At 32.1% G+C, this 20,704-nt stretch overlaps 3 protein-coding genes across 3 annotated transcripts; 1 reads left to right on the forward strand and 2 right to left on the reverse strand.

The window, feature by feature from the left end:
• Positions 1-5,274: 5,274 nt before the first annotated feature.
• TRIADDRAFT_54513 (uncharacterized protein) lies at positions 5,275-6,477 on the reverse strand (the record flags this gene model as incomplete). The annotated part of the gene is made up of 1 exon (XM_002110973.1): positions 5,275-6,477. The coding sequence occupies one exon, from the start codon at positions 6,475-6,477 to the stop codon at positions 5,275-5,277; it is 1,203 nt and encodes a 400-aa protein (XP_002111009.1).
• Positions 6,478-12,216: 5,739 nt separating this feature from the next.
• On the forward strand, positions 12,217-13,114 carry TRIADDRAFT_54514 (uncharacterized protein; the record flags this gene model as incomplete). The annotated part of the gene is made up of 2 exons (XM_002110435.1): positions 12,217-13,002; positions 13,052-13,114. The coding sequence occupies 2 exons, from the start codon at positions 12,217-12,219 to the stop codon at positions 13,112-13,114; spliced, it is 849 nt and encodes a 282-aa protein (XP_002110471.1).
• Positions 13,115-14,807: 1,693 nt separating this feature from the next.
• TRIADDRAFT_50031 (uncharacterized protein) lies at positions 14,808-19,575 on the reverse strand (the record flags this gene model as incomplete). Its single annotated transcript, XM_002110974.1, has 17 exons — positions 14,808-14,979; positions 15,066-15,175; positions 15,255-15,297; positions 15,401-15,498; positions 15,591-15,755; positions 15,833-15,881; positions 15,980-16,158; positions 16,271-16,420; positions 16,514-16,619; positions 16,692-16,885; positions 16,978-17,165; positions 17,256-17,563; positions 17,684-17,830; positions 17,992-18,203; positions 18,599-18,900; positions 19,120-19,306; positions 19,411-19,575. The coding sequence occupies 17 exons, from the start codon at positions 19,573-19,575 to the stop codon at positions 14,808-14,810; spliced, it is 2,775 nt and encodes a 924-aa protein (XP_002111010.1).
• Positions 19,576-20,704: the final 1,129 nt, after the last annotated feature.

The following is a 20,704-nucleotide window of genomic DNA, read 5'->3' on the forward strand; positions in this document are numbered from 1 at the left end:
CAGCATTACTATGCTGTTGTAGTATTAAAAGTCTGAGCTAATCACGATCACCAAATATACAGAAAACAGTAACATCAAAATAACATACTATAAATTGTTATAAAGTGCAGAGAATGGAAGGGCTTTATAATTTACCTATATCTACTACCATATGCCTTATATAAGTTTATTTGTTGTTTTGATGCATATCAGTCGACATCAATCTAATGCAGTCCATCACATACAAAATTGAATAACTGCTAACGGTATACTGTAATTAATAAATTCTGAACCCGTTAAAATACATTAGGATATTTCAGTAATTATTGTAATATCCTTGATATGATAGGCTACATCTTTAAACTTTAGCTAATAGGAACAATTCAAATACACGTATTGATTAGTAGTCGGCGATAGAAACCAAAGTCACTTAATACGCGAATTTATTGCGCCGTAATACATTATAAGCAGTAATATTCACTCTTCTATTATAGAGCACGTCGAAAGTTGTACAATTATCACACTGTCAGATCACCGTGAAGTGTAAATTTATTGTTTTGATTATTATAAATAACTAGCAATTAAGGTTACAGACTAGTTCATATACTATAGAAATGTTTATAGGTAGAAATGGCTGCGATAAATCCGCAACCTTTGCATAGTAACATGTTTAGGTTATGTTGCTAATACATAATTTAGGAGATAGATTAGGACTTATTTTAGTTGTATTAAGACATATGGTTATAATTTCATATGCTCGCATGTGTTAATTAGCGCTATGTAACAGCAGTCACTTTAATTTAGATGCAGTAATGTATTATCAGCCTCTGATGGCATTACTCCGGTTTCATGATTTGTGCGGGTGATGTTGCATGAAAATATATAAATATTATTTAAGTTTAATGCACAAAGAAGTAAATTAAATTCAATACCGTAATTTATCGCTGATGTATAAGAGGTTAGAATTAATTAAAAGAAAGTAGCGTACGATTGTTACAATATGCTAATCTTAAGATGCGTAATTCAAATTTTAAAGAATACCAATATACCTCTTCTGCTCGTAATGTATTTTTGTCACAAAAATTGTACATCTATTGGTGATAGTAATACACTTGAGATTATACGAATAAATGTAGACTAAGAATTATAGCTTCAGAAATAATCATAGCATAGATGTGCTATAAGAAAAGAATAAATATAGAACAGAATTAATTACACACAAATTGTCTTCAATTAATTACTGAATAATTGATATACCATTTCTAAACAGAGCCAGATTAGGGTAGGTTCTAAATTAGATATAACATAGCAGAGACCTTTGCTAAGACTGTACAAAAACGAGGATAAGTGATAACGAAGTTACTTTTAATAAAGCTCTACGACACAGCTTTACATACACCTCATGCGAACAACAATCTGTCGTAAGGTTAAGTAGATGTATACGGAAATCTATTTATAGATTATCAATTTATAATAATTCAGATTATTAATTTCAATGATGGTCTGAAATAGGATAGAAACTAGGTTCGTTTTATATGATGACATGTTGTGATAGCTGCTGAGCGATTATATTTATAACTTTATCTGTATATACTGTATGCCTGATACTATTATCTCATAATAAAATCTTTCTGAAATTAAATTATATTACTTCTATTTTACTATTTTATCACCTATCCATTATGATTGTAGACCTAGAACTGTACGAAAGACATCACAGTAGCTTTACCCATTTGTTATGCAGACCGATGGGCGGTGACTACGTCATGTATTTTTATGCATATGTAATCCTTATATAATTAGAAAACTCGTATCTGCTAGTTGTATTGTATTAAATTCTCAAAAGCGATTGATTTATGAGACTGTCATTATAATACATACTTCAATTAACCTAGACTTCCTATGCAACAGTAAACAATATGTTTCTATGCATCTATACAAAAGGAAGGGCATATCACCTCAATAGTAAATGCTATCTATAGGCGAAAAACCCTAAAGCAAAATTTTAAAATTTCTTAACATACTGCATAATAAGATACAGTTTATGTCCTCGGAAGCAGTTGTAGAATGATAACCACCTTATTTATCCATAACAGTAATCCAATTGATCAATAGCTATTATAATTACAATGTAGCATACAGTACCATATCTTCACATCACCGTGCACAGAATAATATAAATTTTTATATTGTGTCCCATCAACAAGATGCATTACTACAGGGCGTCGACCCAGGGAGAGGTGATTAATCTGATGCATTTCTAAAACATGTATCGTACAACTGATAACGAAAATTAGATCAGTTCTATAGTAACTTAGCTTCATATTAAAAATACTTGGCAAACACAAGCTCCATCTACCGTAAGGCATATGAACGAAATTGCCTATAACTTATAAGCCAAGACAACGATACAGCAAAATCACTACATTGATGAAAAAGATAAACTACGAGAAATATAAGATTTGCGAATATAAGTGTTACAATTTACAAGTACTACTTTAGTAATCAGAGTTAAAAATAATAAATTACATGCCTTTCATAGCTAAAATTATAATTTAGCTGAAGAGCGGCGACTAATAATCACGTTCAATTGAAGAAAAATTAAGAATCTGTTAGCTTTTTAATTGCCCGGCGTCTAATCTAACGCGGGCTAACTTCTGTTAGGAAGCTATAATTACTTTATTGTTAAAAATTGTTTAGTAGCAACAGCCTATATAGAATCGATCCATTGAGAGTAATTTTAATTTCTACTTGTAATTTATTAATCAATCAAGGTGGCTTAATCAATTTAATATCAGCCCACGATACGCTCATTTTAAAGTACTAGAGCATCATCAAATATTTTCCTAACTCACAGTTAAATAAATAAAAACAACTAACAGTAATATCAATAATGATATTATGCGTCTTTAAATAAGAAGTGATCACTCGTAATTCTATACTGACATTAATCTAATGTATACCACTAACTCCACTGGTATCTGTAAAAAGTGTAATGAAAACTTTACTTTTCTGATCTATAATAATAATACTATGTCAATTTCAGTTTCGTATTCTAATTTAAATTACTATCGTTGTAAAACATAACATATTAAAGACTACAGTTTATTCGCTAAGACAATTAATGCTATTAATTAAACTAAAACCTTAACTGTCACAGTTATATACCATATCTCAATTAGAAAACTCGGAATAAATATGGAGAACTTGGAAGAATATTGAGATGGAAAATATACAAAAAATTTTTCTGAGCACTTAAACTACAATTTATTCCAATCTCCTATCTTACGAAATCAACGTAGAGGAAACAGAATCACTTTAATAGTTTTAAAAACTAATTTTAAAAGCTATCTAGAAGGAATAAGGCGATTTATGCTTATTTGACATTAATAATAGCTTTCACAACCAATGCTGCTGTCTTCAAATGTAACCTTAAAGCTAAGACTTTTCTAATTAATGAATTTTAGAACCGAAATAGCAATACTTCTCGCGGCACGGTATTCTTAATACCCATATCTTTCTCTAATCCTATTCTAGAACTTCTGAAGACGATAAAATACAGTACATTCTACGGTACGATCTAATAATTACAATTATTACCTCAAAGTAACGACTTTATCCTCTAGTATGATCCTCCAAACGTGTACAATAATAACTAATCAAAATACTTATGTTTATTTTTAGATGGATAGATAATGTCGTAAAATATTACAGAATTAGCGACTCACAGAAGCAGATAAAATTTTTTTAAGATAGTTAATAGTATATAATTAGCACAGGCATGAAATTGCACTTCTTGATTGGCTGCTATATTTTATAATCATCGATACAATTATCCCTTATTTTTACGATAGTAATTATATTTTTCTTTAATATTAGTCCGTTCAATTACATAATCAAATTATAACTATAGCTTATAGTTACATGAACAAGGCTAATCCTACAACAATTCACATATTAAAATTAAAATTATTACATCATTAATTAGCTCATAATTTTACTAGTCAATAGCTAACGATAGGAGAAATATAATAACTTTAATTTTAAGAACAGCGTATCACCGCAAGTGAATCATAAACGTAAGTAATGATATTTACATACATCACCTTTCAATTAATGCAGTGCTAATGCTATAAAGAACTAAAGATCCAATAGTTTATTATAAACACTTCAATATTGTAACAGAAATTTTTGTCTTTATTACATTTCATGTAAATTAAACTAATTGGTCATAATACAGTAATTCTAAACGTATCGATAAGCATCGTTAAAAAAATAACATTTTCCCATGTAGTTTACTTGTAGAATTAAAAAAATGATCAGAAACAAAGAAAGAGCCGTAATATACAGGGAAATTTTAATCATTGATGACCTTGAATTTACATTGTACAAGATCGATATGCGGTTTATTAAGAAAAAAATGGAACTGGTGGATGGAAAATTTGTTTAGGATATGACTTGATTAAATGATAATTAAGCAATTATCAACATCAAACTTAGCGATTACTAAAAAAATTCGTCAAAATTCATTATTTATTAAACGGTTTGACGGCTAATACAATATCTATTGAAAGTTTATGAACTTGAAAAGCGTTATATAATGGTTTAGATATCATATTGAATAATATTTTTTACGCACCTTCCCATCAAAATAAATAATATAAATAGTGAGTATGAGTGAACCCTCGTTGAGAAATGCTGCTGTTTAGATGGTAATGCATCTTGTTTCTTCGAAGACATCAGAATCTCTATTCCTTTTGAAACTATCGCAAATATTTGTTGTCATTTTGTTAAGTCACGTAACCAAGTATTACTCTGATTATTTATCTGTTGATATTATTGTTGACTTCAAAGAGAGTAAAAAAGTATAGTTTTCAAAGATGTTGTTAAATTAAGTTTCATTGATCAAATGTTTTAGAATAACAATGAACAGCGGAAGAGAAGGAACTATATTAAAGTATTACAAATTATTTAACTGACGATAACAGACTTGGATAGTATCAAAATTATAGTTATGATATGTTCGATTTTGATCAAGATAAACATATCAATTCTTCGATAGATACCGTATTTGTTAAAATAAATATCAATCGGTCACTACCGACAATTTTTGCTAGCATTGAAATCAATAATATGACACTCAATTAAAGATAACGCTGATACAACAAAGCCAAAAATTCTTGCTTAATATCGATGGGAAAATGATCATGGTAAGTAATTATATTTGCATTGAAATGCCAGCATTAACTTAGCTTGTTGACATTTCGATCAATTAATTAAACTGGTAATTTAAGGCTACGTTGATACTTCGTCAGCACGCGTTTGCGGCGCCACGCTACCAGGATTAAGGGAGTACGATGATGGTTCCACGCGAGATGAATTGCATCTTCGAGCAATACGGCGTATCCATTTTGGTGCATTATTTTTAAATGTTTTATTAAAGTAGCCGTAAATAATTGCGTTATATGCGATGCAAGTATAGTTTAAAATAATCAAAACGTTGATCACAGTGTAGATCAAGTAGAAATCTCGGATCACAATTAATTGAAAATCCACTAAGACAAAGATCAAGTAATAGGGTAAATTGGTAACGATAAATAAGACAAGGCAAGTAATAAAGATTTTAACTACTCGTCTTTTAGCTTTTAACCCATGATTCTCTTTAGTAAGTGTATCACGTCGTCCACCGGTCGTTGGTCTTGTACCAACTGGTGGTACCGTATGCTTATCGCCCGGTCCTGTTTGCCATAATTTTCTAACAATAATTGCGTACAAGGTTGTCATAATGATAGCCGGTAATAGAAAGACAAAGATGATAAAAAGTAACCATATTATCATTTTTGAGAATTGTAAATAATATACGGATTGGTTATGAGAATCAGTAATATTAATGTCCAATTGAGGATTTTGCGGCCAAGTTGGGACACAACGTTTAAAACCGCCGTTTAAATGGAGGATGTCAACAAAAACTCCATAAGGTGTCCAAAACAAGAATGATAATAACCAAGATGCCGGAAGAAATATATAAACTTTTACTAATGTCATTCGTAGATGGCGCTTTGTTGGATATATAACTGAAATAAAGCGATCGATGCAAATAGTCGTTAACGTAATAGATATGGACGTGATACATGATGCCGGTACAATTTGAGCCATTTTACATACGGAGGTGCTAAACGGGTAAAAGAATAGCGTCTGAGTAGGATAGATTAGTTCGTAAGTTTTAATCGGCATTCGTATACATGCTAACAGCAATCCGGCAAGAGCCAAGTTGCATACCAATAAATTGGTCGGTGTTCGCATTTTTTTGTTTGCCAATGTAATCCATAAAATCAAAAAATTACCAGGTATAGCTACAATCATAACCAAGATATATACAACAGTAATAACGATGAAAGCTGTTCGCATCGCTTGTTCACCAGGGCTGATAGTTGCAACAACCCCACCTGCGGTAGTTGCAATCGTGCTATTGATGGTATTATTAAAACTAGAATTCATATTGACGTTCTGTGATGTGCACCTACCGATAATTTGATAGACGATTTCAATTTCTAAAGCTATAAATTATGATTTAATGAATTTATTTGCGAGATTGGCGTTAAAGAGGAATACAGAATAATACGATAATTAAGCAATTAGCAATTTGAAGCTTATCAGGAAAGTGGTTTCTTAATCCTTCACTCTTACTGTACACTCTTCTTGTAGGATGCTATGATTTTTTTCAATTAATCAAGACGCTGCGGTCAAGTACAGTACCCTACCACGCGAAGTTCGATCACAAAATGTCGAAAATAACCTCTTTCACTACTATTTTGGTATAATTTAAGGCTATAGGATCATGATTTTAACTATAGGCCCGGTGGAACTAAAAAAATTTACTTGAAAAGGTAATTATACGTAATAAATAATATGATTTCAATAGATCTATTGAATTGACTGTCTCGAAATTGTATATTTATTTGCATTGTCATAGTTGTTTATGCCCGGCCATGATAATAAAATTATTAATTATGCAGAATACTATATTCTTCTGTAAGTTTATAATTGGTTGCCAGATATGTCAATACATGGAGTAAATTGTTTGGGAATACGAAGAATTATCATCCTTCAAAGAATTGACAATAATCGGATAACCGCAGTATTGTATATCAAATTCAATAGGATTCAGTCGTTTAAGAAACGAACCCTTTTACCCGACATCATAACAAGCTATAAAATATTATTTGAAGTCTGGACACACATTGTAGCCCACTTGTTGACAGTGCTTAGGAAGTAATTTTCGTATAAATGCATACATACTTGTTTATCTCTCATATCAATTAGTACGTAACACATACGTAATTACCATTGATATGTTATACGGGAAATTACATTTAATAAGCTACTCGATGTCTTGGCACATCCTTTAATATCGATCCGGCAAATTTTTTATTTCAGTAATGGCTTGTAACATCACGATTATCACAATAATTTAATATTATTCAATCTGTAGAATCAGTCGTGATGCTCAGTTTTATGAATTATCTAATCTACCTTTATCAAGTTTATCGACATGGTTATTGTAACTCTTAACTACGGCTGTCATACGATACAAAAACAACATAATAATAAGATTCGCATGATTTAGCTAATACAATGAGCTTATAAGATGGATAATGATTATCTTTTGGCGTAATTAACAGCCATCTTTTACGTCATCGCCTAGAATGGAGACTATCTATTGACAATAGTTGAATATCATGCCATAAGACTTTAATAATTCAATATTGTTGATTTAATGTTTATGACAATCATTTCATTCATTAAATAGGTTGTGATTTCATACTACATTTGATATAGCTAATTTTAATATACACCCTACTGTCTCAATAATCAATTACAAACCACATCACATAAATTTATTATAACAATAGCTTAGTACAAATTCCATGATCTAACTGAAATAATAATATTAGTTATTCTTATCATTTTATTTTAAGTATATCCGGTCTAGTTATGATTATTTAATTGCATTTTCTGATAAAATTGATCTCTATTTTTAGATAATCTATCATAATACTTTAATTAACAGTTAAATACCCCATCGTGTAATGATTTTGGTTCATAAAACTTGTTTGAGTGGTAGCTATGCCTGCTTTCAAAACAATCCCAGCAATTTATTTTCATTCTAGATGTTATCAGCTGATTCCATGAATTATAATAATGCATTATTGTACTGTAGAATCCTGCTACATACCTATACATTTTCTGTTTGACACTACCATTTAGATCACAAAAATCAAATGTATTGGGTATACGTGGTGAAAAATAAGCTATGCATCAATGTAAATGTATAACTGGAATATTAAAATAGTTTTTGTGAGCATTACGGATAAACAAGAGTTGTTCGTTATTAAATGTTAGCTTAATAGGAAGATGAACGTTTATATCATCAAAACAATGCTGTTTATAATCCTTAGTTACATAGATTGATCTCAAAAGGGGCCTTTTATTATAGCTGCTATCGATTACAAGAGACTATATAAAGAATTAATCAAATAGAAATGCGCAATTTCTATTTAATAATCTTGATGTGTATCATTCCCGTATTTCGTAATAGCAACTACTAACTGCTTTTTTATAAGATTTACGCAGCCCTAGAAAGTAAATGATCAACGTAGGTTTCCAAGACAATATAAAAATTGATTACACCATGATTGTGAATATCGATTTGGTCGGTAGTCTTACGCGACAATATCGACAGTACTTTTTCTTAATTTATATGATATAATTAGTGATTAACATATGTAATCAATAAGTAATGCTTTATCGCTGGCAAATTTTAAACAAGCTACTTGGTACATTGATGTCTTAGAAAATGCTTTCGAATTTTCAGCATCTGCTTTAATCCTTTGCAAACTTACACAACGTGATTTGAGAAATTTTTTCTTTCTCTTAACTATAAAATTAAAATATTTACAAAAATTGATCAAACAATTAATGATAGTGTAAATATTTGTAGGGTTAAAACCAAATTTTAGAAAGGATACACTTATCAAAGATTACCAATTTCTCGAAATATTTCAAAATCTTTGATGATATTCTAGCTAAAAATTCATTGGTTAAAAATAGAAATAAACGAAAACTATCAATTCACATCCATTGGAACTTAAGTTTGTAGTTACCAATATTTATACTAATAAGACTTCTTTAACCTTGATGAGGTTATGCTATTTTAAAATATTTTTCCAATTTAGCTTATTTTACTTCGTGATTTCTCTTCACTAATGTGTCATAAATGGTAAGTATTTTCTCAATAAAAAAGTATTCTGCCTGATAAAGTATGTAACTCGACCGGAAATTAGTTTCATAACGTGTACAACCTACTGTTCTTAAAAGTTCGCAATTTGAGATCAACAAAATCAACATTGGATAACTATTGTATAATTATACTACTTAACAACGATAATAAACAGTTTAAATCTCTAGCATTTTTGTGCATAAAACCCTATCCTGTCATTTCAAACATTAGTGTATCATCTTTGTATCATATTTATATGCATACAATTGGCTAATTTAGGGTATTAACTTTCACAGGTACAGGCTAATTCTCCATTATAGTTTTGCCGGCAGCAATTGTCGCCAGACATTTTTCACTATCATTCTTAACATCTTTATTGCACCTGCTACGTCCAATTTTGGATGTCTGTTAAGAGCTACCAATGCTTATCCTACCTGAAATCTTTCATCCAGAGATAATACCATAATACAAAATGATATTTACATGTTACTTGTTGTTAATAATTAGGACTACGACTAATATGATAGAAATGTTATCGCTGGTGCTTAAATAAAATAGTAATATACTGATAAAATGACTATGAGGGCATACATGCTACTATCACGATCAAATACCTTATAACTGAAATGCTGAATGAAGATGGAAAGTTCGTTATTAATATTAATGATGTAAAGTATAAAGTTTTTATAAAGACCGTCTGGATGACGCAATTTTTATTTTTATATATAAAGCAATCTTGTTGAAATGACAAACCATGCGTTTTAAAGAAAACCGCAGCTATGTATAGATTGTTCTTTTCTCTAAATTTTAGCCGAGGATCAATAGTCGTTCTTTAGATTTGTATTAATTAACTTTTTGCTTAGTAACTCTACTGTAAATGATGGGAAGACAGTAAATAAAAAACCCACAGATATTCAAGGGTATTGACGATCTAGGGGCCCTTCAGGCACATTTCTCCTTGTTAACTAGTACAGATAGACGATATTTTATGAGTATACAAATTGACATAGGAGTTTGTACTTAATGCAGAACCTATTATTATTTTAATAACAACCCAATCACCAACAAGAGCAGGTTTAGATATCAAAATCAGACAAAAACAGATTTCTTATCTAAATTATTATTAATTCAAGGAACTATGATCTACTACTTGGAAATATACAATTTATGGACAGAATTAATAAATAATGATATAGGCATCGAAGAAAGTAGTTCCGTTATACTTTAAGAAAATAACATGGTATTCTATCATGATTATTAATAATCTTTGTTAGTATATATTAAATTTTCAAAAGGTTTACATTTTTTATTAATGTTTTCAACTATGATCCTATAATTACAATGCAGTGCTTCGTCCACTATGTAAGAAAAATAGATTTTCCTATTTACTTCTATGACATCACCTGTGCTGCTTAATTATTATATTATGTAGAAGTGAGCGTAGTCAAAGCCCCTTTCAAACCGTATTAAGCTCCAATGATTGTATTTACCTCATTATGAGATCATTTCCTTTATTGATAAACTATTCATGAAGTCAATATCTCTTAGGATAAATATCTACCGTACATTATACTACACATGGCTAACAGTCTACAATCACAAATACTAAGTTACATTACATAGACCGTTACAGAAAATGAATACGAAAAATTTATTATACACTCGTATTCATATCAGACAACTATATCAAATTGTTATTCACATCTAGCACTGCAATAATCTTCCGTTGAATAGGAAAATGGAATCGGTAATAGTATTGCTCTCCATTGCATGACCGATTTCAGCTCTAATCTATACAATACTATACTGGGGCTTGGTAACGAAAAGACCTTGATTCAAAATTTCACTTCTAATTGGTATAGGTGTAGAACGAACCTCTTTCATGAAAGAAGTGACATTACAGGTGCGCGCACGCTGGCATATGGAATACGAGTATACTCGTATTTCCAGTAGTTGTGATGTAGATAGAGATACTACGGAACAGTCTAATGAATCTGATAAAAGAAAACCCGAAAAGATCTGGGTTTAAAACTCTACTTCCAGTTAGTATATACTGGAATACCATCATCTCATCACACGAGAAGCGCTATTACAGACTATGATTTACAGTTACGCGTACGTTGTTGTATGGAATACCTTCTCGAGTAGCGTTGTCTTGTAGATATACAGTACAGTAATATAATACCCACAATACCCAGAATACAGTATGTAGGGGAAATTGTTGTATTGAACTACCGTAATTATTAATTAATAAATACAGACAGTGCTGTACTGTAGAGCGAATAGCAATCATGTGGAAGTTTATTTTACCGGTGCGCTTCTACTGCACTGTACTGTACACTACAGTACTCTCAGTTAGTGCTTGATGCGGAACGCTACAGTGCGCTGCTACAGTAAAAATAATTGTACTGTATACTATGCACTGTACTAAAAAGAAAAGAGATACTGTACTGTACAGTACCAAAGAAACCCTACAGTACTATACTGTACAGTACTGTACACTATACACTGTACGGTACTTTGCACTACTGTACTGTACTGTATGCGCTACTGTACAGAGTACAGTATACTAAAAAGAAAAGAGATGCTGTACAGTGTACAGTACCAAAGAAACCGTACTATACTGTACACTGTACACTGTATAATGTATTGTACTGTACTGTACTGTACTGTACTAAATCAACTTAGCAGCATACTGTACCGTACTGTATTAGCAACTACTGTACTGTACAGTACGATACAGTTCTTTCTCTTCATTTTTTCTACTGTACTGTACTGTACTGTACTGTACAGTATGCAATCTAATGTACTGTACAGTACTGTACTGTACTGTACACTGTACAGTAATACTTGTAAGGTTTTTGCATTCTTGTCGATTTTTTATGTTGAGACTAAACCACAACAGTTCATACAACTTTCATTGATTTCGTTTGATTATCTTTACAGTTAAATAAAAAATGGGAAAGAAAGCAACTTATGAAGATAAACCGATCGAATTCATTAAAGACAACTTGAAGTGTTTATTTCCTTTAATTCCTGCTGAAAAATTTGAAAATTATGAGATCGTTTATAAATTCGATGAAAGCGACACCAACGCTTTATTCGGTGGTAAACAGTTCCTTATTCTATTCGATCGGGAGCTAACTGCTCCTGAAACGAAAAACGGGGGAAAAAAACAAATTATAATGCGTGATATCGATCTAAATTATATAAAGGAGAATCAGCAAGATAGTGAACTAAGTTTAAGGCTTAGCAACGAACAACATGAAGAATTAAGATCCTCATTAGATAAGACTCTGAAAGAAGTTGGCGTGGAAATGGAAACATCTACAGCAGATACCGATGATTACCTTTCTCTTATCGGTTTCTTCGAAGAAATTATCTTATATTTATATACTACTCCACGATCTGGTCAAAAAACTCTCAAAACTTGTCTGATTAACGCTCGTAATTTCTTATTCGTATATTATTCTCTTATGAGACACGATATAAAAAACAAGTATTACCTTGATGCGATATTGCAAATCATGGCCTTTGTGTCATATCGAAATCTCGGTGTTGAACGTATAAGAGATATACGTCATCTACTTGAGCCTGCTATTGATGAAGTTTGCGCCAAATTTGATATTTGTTTTGATATGATAGTTCAAGGTTCTTGGGTGCCTGGGTTAGTAATTGGTGCTAGCTTGATAGTTGGCTATACAATGGCAACTGCTGAACCATTAATTGGTCTTGCCGTCGGTGTAACAGGTGGTAGTATATTACACCGAGTATGTAATTCTAAATTTTCAGGTAAAGGGCAAGCAGGAAATACGAAGCTTACATGTTTCCCGGATGGTGAAAAAATATTTTTAATTAGACCGTCGAAGTTAGAGAAATCTGATAAGAAAAAGCAATAATAAAATGTACAATCTCATTGAATGCTTTTTTTTAGCCAACGGAAATTGATTTCCCTTATAATTGATTTAATATTGCACGGTGCTTACGTTAACGCGGATCATGGATTGCCTTAATTTTTTTATCCTATTTGCTACTGTTAAGATACAAACAATCAGTATTTTCAGTATTAAGGGTCCAGGATCCACAAATTATATAACTGAGGCGTTTTCTGATTGAGTATTTAATTAAGAAAGATGTTAAAATATCGACAATTCTAAAAAAATGACACATTGCTGAATTTTTGGAATACTGTACGTACTGTATGTCTATATTGTCTGCAATTACGTGTTTTTCAGAAGAAAAATGTCACCTTTTTGACATACTATACTTTTACACCAAATATCCGTAAAGGTCTAAGAAGGAGAGGTCTTCGTTGCAATTTTTGATATAAAGTTTACTCAAAGACCCATCAATTGAAGGTGATATGTACGGAAATTTAGATGAATACACAGTTGGGGTGGTTTATACGTATACAAGTATATTTGAATTTACTCTCCTAGTTTATTAAAATCATGGTACAATATAAATATAATTGGTGAATGATTCAGTAACTTACGCTGGGCTAAATCCAGTAACTTATGCGTCATCAAATAAAGCAATGATTCGGTAACCGTTTTAAATTTGGAAATAAAAAACACTTTGACCAAGTAATCTAGAAGTCCATGCTTGCTTGTATCTTCTGTGTAAAGTGTACTTTACGAATGTACGGTACTATTCTTTTTAAACTGTATTCACAAGAACTCCCTACAAGATCCAAGTCATACCCGTACGGTAGAATAAAATTATTGGTTCACAGATTTAAACACTTTAGAATCTTCATGTACTTACTGAGCTATCTATTAGTATCATACCATATCAGTGACAATTTTAGAACTAATTCTAAACTTTGTTACGATAGCTAATTCATCGCTTCATTCTTGTAGGGATTAATTATTAATTTATACGATCGGACTGTCCGAAGGGATAGCGATCTCGATTGAAAACATATTTAGGTTCTCACTCTAGTTTGTAATTGAGTGATACAGTATACGTATATCGACGATATTCGCTAATAATTATTGTTGATGATAATGATATCATTTTCTTTTATCATTTGTTTCATCATGAATCTTATCAGCTGAATTTACGACTTTTCGTTACATTTACCGATAGTTGAGATTACATAAATCGTCATTGCCGATTCCGTAATTTTTTTGATAGTATTCACGAATTATGTATTTAGTCACAAATACTCGTTGAAAATTTACACAGGTACATAGAATCATAAATCTAAAGTAATTCAAATCTTTATTACAGGTTCGTTAATAATATCAGTTCTTAATAAATTCTATTCTAAAACGTGTGAATGCACGCTAGGTATATAGCGTATTAAAAGAAACGATATTATGTCATTGACAGTAAGATAAATACGCATCGCCAATTACTTAAAATGATATTTAATGCTGTTAGGAACAAAAGATGAAGTATCTCATCATCCAAATTATAGGTCTTTTCGCGCATACGAACACGTCAATGCCAATATCTACATAATATTAACTAATCGCCCAAATCAGTACTGAACTAATGTTACGATTAGCAAGATATTTCATCACTTTTTAATGTTTTAAGATCAATATTCAGAGTCACTTGAATTATCTCGAGGCATTAATGGCTCATAATTTCTTTCACTTAATTGAGAAGCGGCATCAATCGAAGCTGTCACCCACTCTGAGCCGACGAAGTGACGTAATAACTTTCTGTTTTTGTCTAACTTTCGCAGTTTTTGCATTCGAGATAAATCGCTATCCAACATTAAACACATACCGTTAAAAATTAAATATGTACAAAATTGTAAGTTATGACCAGTTTAGCAACTTTAGCAACTTACCTTGGATCAAACACGATATGAGTAACATGACGATCTAAAATGCTAGATATAGTTCCTCCATAATATCTGAAATTAAGTCCAATCAAGTCTAGGGGACTATCTCGTATGCGCTAAATAGAACGGAAAACTTACTTAGCACATACTAGTTTTATATGAACTATAGGGTATAGTAACTGCATAATTGCTTACGGTCGCGTCATTGTCAACTTGACGATACCAATCGAAGTAAGCCCTACAAGATTTCAAATGTAAGTTGTTATTAATTAGCAATTCTACAGGTGTAGCTTTAAATTCGAGTTACAACAAAGTGTACACTTGATAAAATTTATTATTACCTGCATCTTCTAAAGAGTCCTAGGGGAGATTCGTCAGGGAAGTACCTCATCTCTACATCGCAAATTTCTTTTTGTGTTGCAGTACTTACTAAATCATCCTGAGAGAATATCATCAAGGTATACGTTGAGTAACAAATACTCCATTGACTGAAAGACATTATTGAACTATATGAAAGTATGTTCCTTTGACCTCATTGTTAATTTTATCGAAGATCGCTTTTAAAGCGACAGGGTTGTCAATATCTTTAGTGTAACTATCTCCGTATTTATCGTATTCTTTCGCGAAAACTTCTGCAGTTTTAGGCGAACTGTGAATTACTTGATTAGGTTGCCATTCTAGGCATCTACCTGCAGCCTATAGAGAAAATTTCCGACATAATAAAATTTATTTGGATGACTTAAATTGCTGCTAGATGACAATACTTGACTTACCAATGAATCTAACAGCCAATCAACTTTTACGACATCATAAATATTTTGGCTATTTTAAGGATAAGATGCAAGTAATTATGGGACAAAATAAAAATTAATCTTAAGCTTTATCTGTGGTATATGCGTACGAATAAATGCATCGTCTACCTAATGATATTTCGAGCACGTATCGTTTTACGATCAGTTATAACACAAAATGTTTCCATTCCTGGATTTTGCACAAATGTACCACCGTTTTCTACAATTCGCTTTTCAACTGAGGCTTTTGGATTGTGTTTCGGTCCACTCACTACACAAAATTCTTTACCCGAAAATACTTGTGAGACCTAGATTTCAATTATACGTATACTTAGAAATATGTAGTATGGAAATGGCTTAATTAGCAGTGAAAATTTTGTAAACAATGCTGATTAAATGCTTAGAGCTTGCCTGCTTTACGTCACTAATATCTGCCGTTCGAAATTGAGGAGCAATTGTGCAAACAGTTTCAGGTCGAATATTTGCTTTTTGCCTTTTTTTGGAAGGCCCAAACATTAATGTTTCGCTGGTTTCGTCTGCATGTTGGTACGCCAATCTTCCTTCTGCAATCTATAAAGTTGAAATGTTATATAAAGCATGCATCACAAATACAGGTTTCATAAAAAGCGTCATGATATGCTTCTAAATGAATAAATTACTTACAGATTTTAGTTGATCCAGTTCATCTAGATCCATGCATTCATACCAATATTTGTCTTCTCTAACAAGTTCTACCCTTGGGTACCGCAAGGTACAATTGCATTTAAATCTTTGGGAGAAATAGGAGAATTTCTTAGTTTGTACCTAATCTTATTCACACGTATTGAATAACCGTCAATACTTGTCAGTTGAAGGTACAATTTCGGCTGCTTTGATTTGTACAATCTTAGAATGAATCGGTTCTATCCATAAGTCTGGCTTTTCAGACATCAATTGAAAGTATGGTGGAAGTTTCTTAGGATTCATGGGTTTCCAATAGGGTTTTAATTTCTCTCCAAGCTCTTTTAATTCAGCAATAGTATATCCTGACCCCACCTATTTGTTTATCACAAATTAAACTGTTAATTGAATGAAATAATGAGAAAATTTGGATAGCATTGGATCTATTGCCATAAGCATTGACCAACCTTGCAGAAAGATTGAAATACTTTAGGGTGTTCACTAGGATTTTCCGGAGGTACAGCTACCCCAAGTAAAAAGTGAGAAATTAGGCCACCACGTCGGCCAACGCCAAAGTAGCCTCCAATTATTAATAGATCCAATTGATCGCTCAAGCTATCTACATATTCTGGCTTAATTTTAAACCATCCACTGCCTGTTGAGTAAAATGCATAAACTAGCTTATAAGTAAATGTGATTAAACAAAATTGAAACGCTTCATACTCGTATACTTTATTTCTTGTACCTTTTCTCTGATCCGGCTTGTAAGTGGAAATTGGGTTTTTTATGATGATGCCTTCTTCCCTAGTATCTATTGCTTCATTAAGTGAGTCTAAAACATCTTTTTTACTTGTAGCTTGCCGTTGTTTGACTACCATGATTCGACCAGGTATAGGAGTGAATACTTGCTTTAAGTATCCGAGTCGTTCATGCAAGGAATGGTTTGCTAATTTTTTACCGTTCAACATTAAAATATCAAATACCATATAGCATTGTTGTATAATAGCTGACGTTCTGCCTACTGCTTTGACATCGATATTCTCACCACGAGGACTACATATATCGAACCGGTTAAAGAATACGTTTAGGTATACTATTCTAACGACACTAGATCAAGTATTTCTACTTAAACTGCTCATATAATTTACTAGTCTCTAAAAGTAGACTACTTACACATAACAGTCATTTTCCATATCGTAACCAACCATCTCGCCATCTAGAATGGCAGATTGAACTTGACTACTAAAAACGTTTACGATAAATGGGGTAAAGGATCCTTCATCAGGCGTTGCTCCAAATGAAGAAGTGTATTCTTTAGAACTAAATGAATGGTTAAAAATTATCATACAATTACTTTACATAAATTTTTAAATTTGTCAAAGTACTGTCTGATAGATATTACTTCTAAAGCAAATATTTTTTCTTAGCTTTTAAAGAGTACTTTATTAGATGATAATAATTAAAAAGCGTATTCTACTAACCTTCTAGAAAAATACATGTATTTATTTCCGTCCTTATGCAGCTGCATTCTATCTCCATCTGCTTTGCATTCTATATAAAACATTTCATGGTTCATTAGTTTTTCAACTTGTTGCAAAGGGCATCTTTCAGCTAACATAGGACGAAATGGTACGAATAGCTCTATTGAGGTTTCATTAAGTCTCACGTCAGGATCCATAAGGTCGGAGCATACCTACGGTCAGAAAGTTTACGAAATTTGCTAAGAATATACCGCAAACATTGACACTATGAAATAGAATAGTACAGCATGAAGAAGATAAACAACACATAGGTCATATACTGTATTATGCTCCTTTAGTATTTTAGTGACATAATCAAGGACATAGCAGCATTTTTTTACTGTTGTTTTCCTTTGACGTACTGTATAAGCTCTCTATTATAATACATATGTGCAGCATAGGATAAAGAAAAGAAACTTTGGCGTATTTGTTGATTCTCATATCATAGTACATAGTTTAACAACAAGACTATCAAAATGTATACGTAGCTAGTATATGAGTATATAAACCAGCAACTTTTTATCGAATATTAACATTCTATCTGTAAGAGTCGCATTCAAAAGGAAACCTTTGATAAGCTGCTGCTAACGTTGAACAGATCGGAGGCGTCGGGATGAAAAACGCTGAAAATAGAATTCTCGCTAAGGCCTACTTTTAACTCTTTCATAATCATTCTAATAAGCCATTTTTGTTCCATAGCACATGTATTCCGTAACAACTTTCGTAGATTATTTCTGACATCATCTCGCTTTCTTTGTGAATTAGCCATAGCTATATTGTCTAAACACTCGTTTACATCGGCAATAGATAAAGTTCCTTTCTCTGGGCATCTTGTTCTCAGAACAAAGAAAGCGACGCTTGCAAAATCGCCTAGAAATCGTTACAAATTTTAAACTGTTTTTAATTTAACATTGGTAGGATGAAAAATTCCATATTACTTTACATTATTTAATTAAATATCTATATTTTGATCGTGGTTATATAATATTTAAGTAATAAATTGATAGCATTTATTATTGGGTATACCGTACGTGTAAACTATTGCATAGAGTCTTTCATATTAGAAATTGGTAGTTTAATTAGGGATACCTGCATCTTGCTTGGCAGCTGCTGGTGCACGATAATTCATCAGCTTTTGAGCAGCTGGGCTTTCCTTACTGATACTCAAGATATCAATGTAATATTTAGCTAAAGCAGTTTCCTTCATGCCGTATGCTAAGCGCTCTTTATCCATTTGTGGTAATAATAATCTCATTGCAGAAAAAAAGCTATCTTCCTACAAAGATAAGATGATATCGTTACAATGTTACACTAAGAATATATTATTATTTTACTGTATTGCAGAGCTTTCAGTAATTCACACCATAATAGTATCGTTACCGTGGATGACTTTCCATACAGTTTGAAATGAGCTGTCCTCCAAGAGCTAAGAAAATCGGAATAAATTTTTTTCTTTTTCTCCTTGCCGCTGGCTTGACTAATACGCTCCAGTAATGTGCACAGATCGAAGAAAGGAACTTCGTCTGCAACGGTTTTGGTAGCCATACCAAGAGTACTGAATAAACAGTAGAATATAATGTATGCTTTCATTAGATAAGCCGATTCATCAACGAATGAATTAGTTACGAAGGCAGCTAGACCTGTATAATATGTACTGTACACTACAGTAGCTGTGATCTTCAAATGATTAATTATCTACTGCTATTATTCATTTTGTGACTATCAACTTACTTTGTTTATATTCTGCTGTTTCTGTAGGAGAATTAACTTGCGAATAGCTGGATCGAATGAAACGCTGGATACTCTATCACGAAAGCACTTATCGCTGCAGTTCTAATGGATCGATTCTACAGGTGCAACGTAAGGTATGAAATTTATTTTCATCAAGGAGAGTTTATTTACAAGAAATCACTTTACTATAGCTGTTAATGCTCTATACAGTATGAAATTTAATCGTACAGTATTGGTAATAATTATTATTATTATTATTTATTTATAAGGGCTGAAGACTACTGGGCTAGTTGCAACTTGCCACTTGTGCTGTAGAATACTGTACTATCTACTAACCTCTAGTGATACTACTTAACTCGTACGCAGCAAGTTTCAACATGCACGACTACGATACTGAAGTGGCTGCATCTCTATGGCGACGTAAGCAATTGACTGAAATTGTAGAATGTACAGTACAGTACAGTGTACAGTGTACAGTACATTGTGCAACTTTGGCACTAAGCATACTGTAGTGTACTCTCAAATTTCTTACAATACACCCAACACGAAGTCGTCTTCACGAAGGGGCAGTGACGGTACATTGATAGCCTGCAACCTCGGGTTTCTAAAGCTGAGATTGTAGGAATGATAATAATAAATTAATAAATAAATTAATAATTGATTCATCATGAAAGCAGCGGTAGACACTTAACAGCAGAGTACTTTAGTTCTATTTCTTAAGTGCAAAACGCCGCAACTTTGTCGCATTATTTAAGTGTAGTAGCTTCTATACAATTCGTATACTATATTTCTTTCCGTCCTCTTGCAACTAGTCCATGATGATCAAGCTGCAATCTCGAATATACCAGGTATTAACAGGCATTCGATTTTCCTACAGTAACAGCTTCGCTGTATAGTAGTAGTATACAGATGGTGCTGAGGTGAGCTTTTCCATTGAATGAGT

This window comes from Trichoplax adhaerens, genomic scaffold (genome assembly GCF_000150275.1).
Source record: "Trichoplax adhaerens TRIADscaffold_3 genomic scaffold, whole genome shotgun sequence".
NCBI lineage: Eukaryota > Metazoa > Placozoa > Uniplacotomia > Trichoplacea > Trichoplacidae > Trichoplax > Trichoplax adhaerens.